This window comes from Chironomus tepperi, unplaced genomic scaffold (genome assembly GCF_022539635.2).
Source record: "Chironomus tepperi strain 1889 unplaced genomic scaffold, CSIRO-AGI_Ctep_v1 contig_12, whole genome shotgun sequence".
Classification (NCBI taxonomy): Eukaryota; Metazoa; Arthropoda; class Insecta; order Diptera; family Chironomidae; genus Chironomus; species Chironomus tepperi.
Window position 1 is genome coordinate 1,398,500 of NW_027226134.1, and position 13,074 is coordinate 1,411,573.

The 13,074-nt window shown below is 34.1% G+C and overlaps 1 protein-coding gene and 1 non-coding gene across 8 annotated transcripts in view; one reads left to right on the forward strand and one right to left on the reverse strand.

Moving 5' to 3' along the window:
• Positions 1-1,009: 1,009 nt before the first annotated feature.
• Positions 1,010-13,074, reverse strand: part of LOC139088865 (cardioacceleratory peptide receptor-like) — a 50,648-nt gene continuing 38,583 nt past the window's right edge. For all 7 annotated transcript variants that reach the window (XM_070638230.1, XM_070638223.1, XM_070638215.1 and 4 more), the window contains 4 exons: positions 4,297-4,429; positions 4,036-4,233; positions 2,013-2,583; positions 1,010-1,942 (listed from right to left, as the gene is read on the reverse strand). In XM_070638230.1, the coding sequence (XP_070494331.1) occupies positions 1,720-1,942; positions 2,013-2,583; positions 4,036-4,233; positions 4,297-4,429 (1,125 nt within the window). In that variant the 3' untranslated portion in view covers positions 1,010-1,719. The remainder of the gene's footprint in view (positions 1,943-2,012; positions 2,584-4,035; positions 4,234-4,296; positions 4,430-13,074) is intronic.
• TRNAS-AGA (transfer RNA serine (anticodon AGA)) lies at positions 10,666-10,747 on the forward strand. Its single transcript has one exon. It is a non-coding gene; the product is annotated as a tRNA-Ser (tRNA).

Here is a 13,074-nt window from a genome sequence, read left to right on the forward strand (position 1 = left end):
GAAAATAAAACATTTTTTTTTTATTTCATTTATTCATACAAAAAAACTTTTTTTTTTCTACACATTTTATGCATTTTATAAAGTTTTTCAGGGGTGGTGAACTTTTTGAAGTTTTATTTCTGATTTTTTTTAAGAATTTTTAAATTTTTACGATTATTAAATCTTTTAAAAATTTTGGAATTTTTTAAAGTTAATTTCAAATTATAGAACTAAGATTTAAATTTTTTTAAATAATTTTGAAAATTTTTAAAATTTATAAAATTTGAAAATTTAGTTTACAATTTTGAATTTTTAACTAGTTATTTTGATCAATTCATTTTTCTAAAGATTTTTAAACTTTTAGACTTTTTTGTAGACTTTGAAATTTTAATAATATTTTTGAATTTTGGTTTTATGTTTAAGAATTTAGTTTTGAAATTTTAAACAAAATTTTGAATTTTTTAAAAACAATTTTCAAGTTTTTGAATTGGTAATATAGGAAGTGATTAAAAAATTTTGAATTTAACTTTAAATGTTAGATTTGGTTTTCAAATTTTTAAATTAGGAAAATTTTGAATTTTGTTTAAATTTTTTTTCGAATTCATATTTTTTGAACTTCAAATTTTTTAAATGTTTTTGAAATTTTGGAATTTAATTTTAAATTTCTTGAATATTTTTATTAAAACTTCAAAAATTTTTCCAAAATTTTAATATCAATTTTGAATTAGTTTTCAAATTTTTGAATTTCTTTTCAAATTTTCAAAATTTGTTTCAATTTTAAAAATACGTTTTGAGCTTTTAAGTGAATTTTTAAATTTTTGAACATAATTTGAAAATGTGATTCACCAATTTTTCCAAACTTTAGAAAATAATTTCTAATTTTTGTGTTCAATTTCAATTTTTTCAGATCTCATGATTTTCTCATAAGCTTCAGCTCTGAAATTTTTGAATTGACTTTAAAAATTTTAGAAAAGAATTCAAAATTGCAAACTGAATTTTAAAATTTCTTTGCTGAATTTTTGATCTGATTTCGAAATTATCTTTAAAGATTTTAATGCTTTAAGCAAATTTTCAAAATTGATTTTAATTTCCAAAAATAAATTTCAAACATAGCCAACTCAATAACAAGATATTCACCACCCCCTTTTGTATTTACATTAAAGATTCATGCAGCATTTTGTATATATGTGTGGGTGTATATGCTTTGCGCCTCCATCATCATCTTTATCTTACTTATCTTTATTCTTATAGTTTTTCAAATGAACGTTTCCATCTGTTCATGATATGAGAATCTTTTTTGTCATGTACTTAGCTATACTTTTTCCTTATTTTTCGAACGCTTTTACGTTCGTTTGAGCAGTGTTGTCTAAACTGTGTGATGTGGCGCACTAGTGTGTTTTGTTGTGACACACTTGTGTGTTGTCGTGACACACTAGTCACGACACACTAGTCGCGACACACTCTTCGCGATACACTAGTATGTCGCCGAAACCTTCTGGAATTGTCAAGAACTGTATAAAGTGTGAGGTTCTGGCCGAGGCATACCACCAAGGTGTCCCACGACCCAAAACAGCTTAGACAACACTGATTTACAGCATAAAATTTCAAAAGAAACACTTCATTGTTACTCAATGCCACACACACATGATGTATGTATGTTGGATATCCAATAGGAAAGAGAGAGAGCTTATTTATTTGAATAAAAAGTTAAGCATAAAGGAATACAGTTTCTTTATAATATCATCTGCTGTTTGTGTCAGCAATAATAGTGCTCTGACGATCAAAATTAACAACTTTATGTGGCCGATGTATAGATACTGAACGTGCTGATGAATTAGTCAATGATGTTGTTACGGTTGAGCTTGTCAGTGTCCTTTGACCTCTCAAATATTTATGAGACGACTGATCTCCAGGGTCTTTACAGCAAAATACTTTTGACAGCCAACGGTAAGCTGATGTACGTCTGTGACATTTAGGAGGGGATTTAAAAAGTAAGATAAATTATCGAAATATTTTCTATTTTTGGTACTTACTTTAATGTTCGCATGACTTGCGTTGAAAATAAACAATAAATCAAAGGATTTGCTGCTGAATTGAGCGGTGCTAGACTCTGTATAAATGTTGCAACTGCAATATTAGATTGTGTCTTTGGAATTTGATCAAATACTTGTAATAGATCGAATACTATATATGGCGACCAGCATGCTATAAATACAATCACTATCACAAATGTCATTTTTATTGTTTTTACTTTGGCACGTGGTATAATACCACGGGAACTCGCCCGTCTACTTCCTCTATCATCCTCATCACAGCTTAATCGATTACGACTCTTACGATCCTTCTTTGGCACTTTATATGTACCCTTATCCCATATAGTTTTAACAATAATTGCATAACATAATGTTATGATAATAGCTGGAATGAAGAAAAGTGATGTTGCGACTAATGTCATATATAGCTGCCATCTCCATGAATCACCTAATTCTATCCAACATTGTGTTACTCCCTGAATTACAGTTTCTTCATATAATATAAATAAAGGTATTGAGAATAGTCCACTGAAAAACCATGCAAATATTACAAGCAATTTTGCACGTTTCCCTATATTATCCATTATCCATGCACAAGACATCGACAATGTGTGAATAAAAAAGAAGAGATAGAGAAAAGATAGAGAGCTGTTAATTGAATATTTAACCTAGAGGTAGCAAAAAAATAAAAACTAAATTTATTACAGTATGAACATAAAAAACATGTGAATGGATTTTTACTATAGTAAGGATGAGTAAGGATTACTATAGGCGCATTATTCACTTTCAATGCTATACAGAATTACTATTTGATAATCGGCGAGGAATTGGTTTATAATAAGATTAGGTTAGATTGGCTATAGTTCGAATCCTATGCCTCTGAACAGAGTTGTCACTTATCGATTTCCTATAAAAGGCAAAAATCTATCACAGGCATTGCCTATTGAAAGGAAAACAAATTTGCCTCCTTGTAGGCTTACCTAGCCAAAGGCAAAATCTAGACAAAGTCAAAAGCATATCCTAGATCCATCATGAGGATACGTTGGAGGTGTTGTAGGAATATAATATTGAAGTTCAGATTCTCTGTTGTGATTTCTAACATCAAATGTATAACATTATAGCCTCGATTAAAGCCAAAAAAGCGTGTTCAAGAGGGGAATTTTGGATCAACTCCATTCTCCATCTCGTCTCATTTTGACATAATCCTCCAATAATGAGATTTTTTCGGGACGAAAATCCCAAAAATTCCCTGAATTTAAAGCTAATAATCCAGGTATGATACTAAACTTGTTACTTTAGTCATTCTCCTGGTATTGATCCCTGACGAAACCCCTTCATCCAGAATTGTCACATTTTCAAAATCATTGTAACTTCCCCGTCTACGTATTTTTATATGCAGAGACTTAAAGTTAGACATTAATTTTATGCTTTTCCGATATTGGGAATGAGACCAAGATTTCTCGGGAAAGTCTCGTCCTGAAAATCTTTCGAGACACTGAAATCGAAAAAGCATAAACAATTCACATTAAAATGTTATTGCGGGGAAGAAACACAAGTTTGTTTAACCGCCTTAGGATGAAATCCGTGGAATCCACAGGGAAAAAGACGTCCTGCAGCTCCAAAAGCAACAGGGCGTTGGACGGTTCTAAGAGAATGTCTGGTTGATACAAAAACGGAAAATTCGTTGATACATTGTGATGAAACCTTTTGGAAAGGCCTTTTGTAGTAAATCAAGCTCGACACCGGAGCATGGTTCCGTCGTATAACGGAACATGGTTCCGATGTATAACGCAACATGATTCCGAAAGTAAGTTCAGTAGTCTTTAGTTCAAAACCCCAAATTCAGCTTAATAGGGAATACGTCCACGACTTACTGGTCCCACCAAATTTGCGGAAACTTGAAATCCTTTGAGCATTAAGCTAACAACCAGATGGACAAACTACAGACAAACCAACACATCTTTCTTCATAAAAATCATATATAAAATATTGAATAATTCTCTTAAAACTACATAGAACGTACAGCAATTGGAAAAATTCATCGGATGTGTAATAGCGTCATAGCGGTCAATGCTGAGAGCCACAAGTACATAGGTCGATGCATAAGTGACTAGAGCTTGCATAAATTTTATAAATTTGCATGCAAGATTTCCTGCTTCCCATGTAACTGTAAATCTCCATATTATATCGACCATAACGTTGAGCAAGCCAACACAGAGATCTGTAAGGGACAGAAAGATGGACATAAAAAATTTCAATTGCAGTTGCTTAAGATTGTAATTACCTGCAATAGCTAGTTGCTTAATAAAAAAATTCATCCTTGATTTTCGTTTATTTAGATATAAAGTGACAAGAACTGCACTATTTCCTAACACAATCACAGCAAAGAGTATCCACAAAACTGTAAATTGTTCTGTCTGTAAAAAAGAAATAGAAAATTAAAATGATTATCAAGCATTTAAGCAAACATAAAGAATGCATCCCCCGAGCAAAATATTTGTTTGTGCTTTGCTTACAGTGTTTTGTTGGATGTATCGTACGTATCGTTCATTCTTAACAATATTCATCCATAAAATGATTTAAATTAAATTGAAAATTTTCTCTTCTTTTTGAACTGTTTGAATTAGATTTGTATGGAATTACGACATTTATGATGAGATTTAGATAGAAGAGATGAACTCAGTCGTGTCAGATTTAATCGAACTTTTAAATCTGATTGATAATACTCTCTTGTTCATGACCTTTATCATGCTTAACATTGTTTCATATTGTCATTTGTTAGCAGTGACATGTGGGTGTTGTTAGGAAGAGTTAATGGATTTTTAAACTAGTTTACAGAGATCTTACATAGGTGTCGTAGCTATAGATTGCTTTATGAGAGTGGACTCGTTAGACCTTACAATCAAACCCTGACTCAAACTATCCTGCTCCATTAGAACCGCACCACTTAAGCGGTTTGACAAAGCCAAGAATGCACCGCAAAGAGATGGAAGTAGGTATTTGGGTAGGGGAGGCTGAAGAGCGTTAGACAAACTCTAAATGCGGCAATGGGTCTTCGTGCGTCTTTGTCAAGAAAGAAGCAAAAACTGAAGGCTTGCATCCTGGCCTGCACTTTTCGACTGTACTTTATAGTTCTTCTAAAGCTAGAGGCTACCATTTTTTGTATGGATTCCAGAATTTCCGTTCTCGAGAAATTTCGGGAATTGGGAACGTGAATGGGAATGACATTCGGGAACGGGGATATTCCCGGTTAATTTTTACTAAAAATTATAGAACTTTTTTTGGAGAAAAATTGACAAAATTTGAACAATTTGAAATTTGGAATTCCCGGAAAAATTTACATTTTTGGAAACCATAGTTATTTGTCTGCAGGCATGCAGTTCTGGCCGAATTCTAGAATATATCAAATTGTTTTTGCAACTGGAATCAGTTGATTTTCCCCTTTTATACAAAGTTGATGGCCCCTTCTTGTAAACCCAGAAAGCACATGACAGAGAAATGGCTTTGATAGGCTGTCTAGATTCCGGTTTAAGGCCAGACTTAATCAAATCTGGATAAGGGTTCCTGATGCCGAGACCTAGATCGAGACTTACCGAGAATTTGTCAAGACCGAGACTTCGACAAACCTTAAATCCGGATGAAGCCCAGAGTAATGCTGGTCCGATGCCAGATTTCACCAATTTCTATGCCATGTGCTTTCTGGAATATATTGAGTCTGTTTCCGACATTCCTACTATAAAAGTTACATTCATAAACATTTCATCCGCTTATTATTAATTGCCCTATAGGGACTTGTAAGTTCCTTCATTTCCAAATCACAGAAGTGAGATTTCAACAAGCTCGAAGTGAACTTCGGTCTTCCAAAAGTTATTTAAACGCCTACAACAAACCTTTAAATTTCAAATCAGTATCAATTTTCTCAAAAAAAAAGCTCAGCAAAAAATAACATTAAATGAATAAAAAAATTACAAAAGTCCTCGTGTTATTGATCGAGGGACTTAAGCGCATTTTTGTCCCAGTAATTGATTAATAAGTCACTTCCAGACCTCAAAAACAAGATCCAGTAAGATCCAGTTCACTTCCAGAACTAAAACACAAGATCCAGTAAGATGTCTTTAAGAAATTGGCAAGGGTCAGACACTCCAAAAGTACTTCAAGTCACTTCCAAACCTAAAAACCAAGATCCAGTAAGATCCAAGTAACTTTCAGATCTTAAAACAAGATCCATATAAAACTTCCACAAATTTAAGAACTTAGGGGCCGTTCACTTATTACGTTACGCAAAAAAACGAATTTCTAGACCCCCCTCCCCCCTCGTTACAAAATGTCGTTACAAAAAAAATTTTTTGGTTGAGGCTGTTACAAAATCCTAGACCCCCCCTCCCCCCTAAAAAGCGAACGTAATAAGTGAACGGCCCCTTAATCATTTAACGGATTTTCATAATTCAAAACTCATAACGGTAAAAAAAAATTCAAACATTGTTCAGTAAACACTGAAAAAACATCGACAAACATTGAAAAACACTGTAAAACAATGAAAAAACGTGTTGTTGTTTTTGTTGTTGTTGTATTTGAAAATGAAAAACTGTTAATTATAGTATTTATGCGTTGATTTGAAACTTCTAAATGACCGATAACCCAATAACTCGATAGAATTCTCTTTAAGATAATAAGCTATTAAAACAAACCAGAGCTCTCTACGATGTCTAGTTTTCGAGATCTCGCGTTCCAGCCGAACAAACGAACACACGAACGAACAAAGTGTCTTATTAAGCTACCTTTTTGAAAAAAATTTCAAAAATGCGCTAAAAAGAAATTTTGCCAGAAGCATGCGAAACTAGTCACGAGGGTAGTAAAAAGAGCAATGAACAGATCATTTTATATTAAATTCTTTTATATCTTTTTTGCGTCATGGGATCTCAAGTTTCTTTTCGGAACATAACCACAATAAAAAGAGTTTCGTTTTGTTCAATCTGTCTATGTTGCTGTCAGTAGAAGGACAGTGGTGAGCCTCGACCAAAACCATACATTTTGTACGGTTCAAGGCATTCTTAAAATGCTTGAGAACCAATTTTTGTGCCGCATCATACAAGTTGACCACCACTGAACTACAGAATGGTCTCTAAATCTGTGTCAAAAAATGTTCAGCCTCAATACGGACAGCAATGACACTTTTTTGAGTTACACAGGATTTCGTACTTATTGTTATTGATTTGGTTACCAACAATCTACTTTGTAACTCAATTTATATTTTTTGAAAAATATCTTCCATAATGATAAGCAAAAGGTTGATCATTTCATTATTTTGTTATAAATTTGAATGTCCTTAGAGACATATTTTAATGAAATCAAATCTTCTTGAGATTGAGCTTGAAGAGCCCATTGAATGTTGTCTTTAAGAAATTGGCAAGAGTCAGACACTCCAAAAGTACAGTACTGTACTTATTGTACTTATTGAATTTATATGAAAGTACAGTAAGTAGAGTATTTTACCACTGGAGTGCCTGACTCTTGGAAATTGGAAAAGATCCCTTTGTTTATATTATAAATTTTACGAGTTGCATGTGCCAATTTCATCGGTGATGGTGGTACGGAACGGAGGAGTACACCTGATATGGCAAAGTACCTGTCCCGTACTAATATATACAATACCATTTCGTAACTTAATCGGAGAAACCGGCTCCAGAGATCATCTCCAAATGACTGAATTTTGTCCAACTTTTGGACGAAATAGAGCAGTGAATGACAACTTGGATCCCGCAGCACATTAGTGTGCCGGCAAATATTATTTCTAATGCCATGAACCTTTCGATCGAGGCTAACGACCAAGGTTTTCCACGAAAAAAAACGTTACCCACCATTGGATTAGAAATTCAAGTATTGTGTATTTCATTAACATGTAAGTTCTGTTCAACTCTATTGAGTCAAAATTTTAATCTAGTTTGCAGAATACTAGATCAGTATAAGAGGTTATGAGTTCGATTCTCACTTTGAGTAAACTTTCGGAATTCTTAGTGACTTAATTCTCTTTAAGCTAATAATTTAATTTTTTTTAACTTAGTCATTGCTTTTTGTAGGATGGAAAGGCATCTGAGGATGAGAAGAGCACCTGACCGACGATAAAGTGCTAGTATTTGAAACCTAACCAAAGACCTTTACAAAGAATCCAGCCAGCAAATTTTTCAAACACGTGCTACAAAACTTCAAATAACTTTCCGCCTTCCTTAATTCCAAACATTTACAAAAGGAACCAAAAAAAAAAAAAATTTAATTTCTTAAATTGAAAGACTTTTCTTATTATTATCTCATGTATATGCTCTGTAGAGCACCCCAGTGAGTTTACTTTTCTAAATTAGAAAAACGAATAAGATTTCTACTCAAGTAAGGCATGTAACTGAATGAATAATTCAAGAGTATTCACATATTCATGTGTTAACACGTTGGATTTAAGGAAGAAGATGAAAAATCTGACTGAATGTTTTATGTCTTGACAAGTATAGACATGAATGACGAGTAAATTTATTGCAGCTTTTATTTTCGTATTAAGTAGAAGCTCAGACGCTTTACATGAATAATATAGCAGACAGAAGTAAGATTGTCATGCGGAAGTTATGTAAATATAACTGGGGGTGTACTAACTTATGTTAGATTTTGTTAAGCAGGAATTGGCGTGGGTGTCAAAAATGTCAAATTATCCTGAATTCTAGTAACAATTTGATCGAGTCTGGACAGTCGAGTCTTGACGTTATCGTAACTCAATCCAATATACCCCAGCTCCTACACCTACTCATAATTTACCAAAGGGTTCATTCACCAATAACGTGCGGCAAACAATCGACTTTTCGTCTCTCTTTGAACAAGAGGGTCTTCCTCATTCACCTAAGGGCTATTCACCTAAAGGCTCATATGAACCCTAGAGGTCACTCACCCAAGGGCTCATATGAAGCCTAAGGGTCACTCACCTAAGGGCTCATATGAACCCATCTCTATTGGCCCACCTCTTTGAACCCAAGAGCGTTACATTACAACTGAACGAACCCCAAACACAACAGCATTAAAAAAATATTTCAAGCATTTTCATCTTGAATTTCATCTTTTGCAGTTTATACGAAGACTTGAAAAAATGATGTGTAGGCATTAATATAAAGCCATGATTTCGACAATTTATTCTTCACTTTTCTTCTTACATCCAGTTCTAAATCTTTTATAATCTCCTTAAAGTTTGTAATCTCCTCATTTCCCACAAAATCATGATGAGGTATGACCAGGGGTGAAGGGAGGGACAAGGGTGGCGGGTATGTGGTGGGTGTGGCTTGAGACATGATATGGGGTAGTTGAGCAAATGGATTGCAAAATGAGAGTTTTGGGATGTTTTGGAATCATTTGAGTAACATTTGACCCCAAACCACTCTCACCACCCTAAATACACCCCGGAAGTATGAAAATAATTCCAATTTGTGATTGACATGAAAATATTTTTTTGATTGACATTGGCACTTTAACCTTGATTGTGTATAAAATTTTTCGAAAATGTGGTAGGCTTTTGAAATGCTGTCTTAAATCTCACAGCATAATAAGGATCGTGGGGTACATTTATCTCAAATTTAATTTTCTTATGACTAAAGGTATTGATTATCTTGATGAATATGCATAATGCTTCAATGGATCATGCTAGCACAATTACATGTGCTGAGAAAATAATCCTAATGATAGCTGATGTAATCTGTTCCCATGATAATTTAGCTTATATTGAAGACTGTAATATGGACTAATGGTAGATTATATAAAGGAATAATTCAAAGGGGGGAGGTGCTGACTTCTTTTATTGAAGAAAAGCAAATTTTGCTGAATTTTTTAAATTCTAATGTCATTTTGGAAATGGCACATGACATGTCACACGGTTAACCGCATGACATGTGCTGTTTTGGACTTTGCTTAACACCAAAATGTGGCGTGACACAAAAAAGCTTGGAAAATACTGTAATATCTATCAAAACTCGAAGTGGAGTCGACTTGGCCTGACTTGAATCAATTTTGATCGATTTGGGTCAATTTGGGTCAATTCGGATAATTTCGGGTCAATTCGGATAGACTTGGGTCAAGTCGGATAGACTCGGGTCAATTCGAATAGTCTCGGATCAATTCGGATAGACTCGGGTCAATTCGGATCGACTCGAGTCAATTCGGATAGACTCGGGTCAATTCGGATAGACTCGGGTCAATTCGGATAGACTCGGGTCAATTCGGATCGACTCGGGTCAATTCGGATAGACTCGGGTCCGAACTGAATTGACTCGGGTCCGACTCGAATTGATGCTTTGTTTCCTACTTATGAATTCTAACAAATCTTCCAAGACAGTCTATCCATTTCTAATCTTGAGCATCATTCTCGTACTAATGATGAAAATCATCAACATAGTCATCTACCCCGTGGAGCAGGAAGTACATATCTATTTTAAAATTTTTATAAGCAATTTGCTGATGTAACACTTGGTCGTGCTACTTTTTCTACACGAAAATGTACTTAATTTTCTTTATGAGCGAATTTCATACAAAATTAAAACTTGTGAATTATTTTTTTTATCCTCTTCATATTCAAATTCGATAAACAGAATTTGCGGTTTTGTTCAGTAGTTACTCAGTGAAATATTAAGCAGTTGTGGCCGAGTGGTTAAGGCGTCTGACTAGAAATCAGATTCCCTCTGGGAGCGTAGGTTCAAGTCCTACCAACTGCGTAATTTCTATGTTGTGGTATTTTTTGCTGATTTTTGGAAACTTTAGTTAGAATTTTGAATATTTTTGGCCGTTAAATATTTTTGAATATATTTTGACCGTTAATTTTCCAAATATTTTTTAACGTTAAATTTTTCTGAATAACTGATTGAAATTTGTATGAAATATTATACTTCACAAGTGCCAGCAGAAATCAATTTCATGTTAAATTTTAATCGGTTTTTACCGAACCGAAGTCGACTTCGACCTCTGATTTCAAATATTTTTTGTCAGTTACAAGTTCAAATATTTTTTGACCGTTAATTTTTTCAAAATAAATTTTGACCTTTGAATTTAATATTTGTCAAATTGTACGATAATCTTTATTAGGCAAGTAGTATGTCTAGTTCTAAGGATGACTACTGCAGTCTAGATCCGATTTTAGTGGTCCTCAGAAGCAGTCATGTAACTATCATACTGTCGTCTAAATGCAGTTAAGTTGTCCTTAGAACTAGAAATACAAGTAGCTAAATGAAGAAACCTCCACCCTGAAAAACTTCTAATTTCCATAAACATACAGCAAAAATCTCATGCCTTCAGTAAAATTCCCACAAAATTTGATAATTGTTCGTTATCAATAAAATCATTTTCACATCATGTTGAGTGTTACTGTCATAAATTAGGTGCGAATCCCTATCATTTATCTTTTCCTAAATGGTATAATAAATTTTATTTCCAACTTATCTAAGTGAGGATAAGGAAGAAGGAGATGAATAAGAAATTGTTTAAATGAAAAAAGGTCGTAAAAATATGCATGATTAAGATGATGATATACAGCACAACATTACGCACGGTTTTGTGGTAATTGTCACCATATTTTCAAATTTAATTACGACGAAAATCAGGATATATCATTCCCTTGCATTTCCTTAAATGTATTTATTATCTCAATAACAACATCTTATGGCAGGGGTGGGGAATCTGTGTGACGCGGTACACCTTGGTGATGGGACTATATCGAAACCGTACAAAATATACGGTTCATAGAACTTCCAAGAGGCTGTGTGACATGAGGCACTTGTGGACCGCAGCACACAGGTTGCCCAAGACTGTATTATACTATAAATCAGATTTAATGTAAGTGTCATGTCTTTAGAGGATATAAAAAGAAGTAAAAAAGTGAGTTATGTTCTTTTTGAAGTCAAAGACAGTTTCATCATGATTTTATATCATCCACTGTTAATCTCCATTCAGGAACGTAAACTATGAATCATAGGACATGACGACGAAAAAAAATGTAGTTCAAATGCAGAAATCCCAAAGCGACCAAAACATACGGTCGGGAATGAAATTGGAGCAAAGTCGGATGGCATTTGACCCAATTCCAGCATCCTTAATCGCTTTTTTTGTCCTTTGTTTGTCTCTTCCATTTCCTTCAACAGTTTTTATGAAAGATTTATTATGTATGTCCAATAAGAAAACTGTGTCTGCAGCTGGGGTGGGGGTAGCATAAGATGAATGGTGGGAATAATACGAATGTAAATTTACCGACGACGATACCAATATGTTAACGCATCTTATTATTGATATTGTGCTGAATACTAATGCAAACACATTCAACCTTAATTCTTTTTTATGTCATGATAAGGCTTTGTCATACTCAGAATTATAATCTTCATTGTCTTGACTGTTCTTAGTGCTCTTGTCTGTGAAATATGTGATTATGATTTTGATGACAATTTGGAATGTTTTTTTGTTTACGATCGTAGGAATTGGAGTGACATTGTTTCTTAGAAATTGGAATTGGGACTTGATGACTAGATGTAAAAGATTTTTGATGTCATTATTGGATGGGGTGCTTAGCTTTTAATGCATTTATCAACAAAAGTCTTCTCCTAGGTAAAGAGCCAAAATAGTCACAGTATTGCATCCGCTATTAGAAACTGGCAAGCGAAAGACAGCGATAAGGCCAGTTTCAGGTGGCATCAGAGGAAAGACATGGATCACAACTGATCTGCACGACCACCAAAGAGAAAAGAGCGACATATTTGATTTTACAGTAAAATTATCAAAAGCAGTCATTCTCAAACCGTGGGAATTGAACCCAGGACCTTTTGCACGTAAGGTCAACGCTCTACCATTTCGGCTACTGATGGCATCGTACAAGAATCATAATCATGAACAATATCGAACATACTCAATTATATTGAATGAGAGCATTGCCTGTCTGTTAGGGATTACGATGTCCTTTCCCTCAATTCTGAGAAATCGTACCAAAAAGTGTATTAGGCCTTCACCGGAATCGAGCATGTGATGTTAAGATTGACTGGCCGACCCTCCAACCACCACT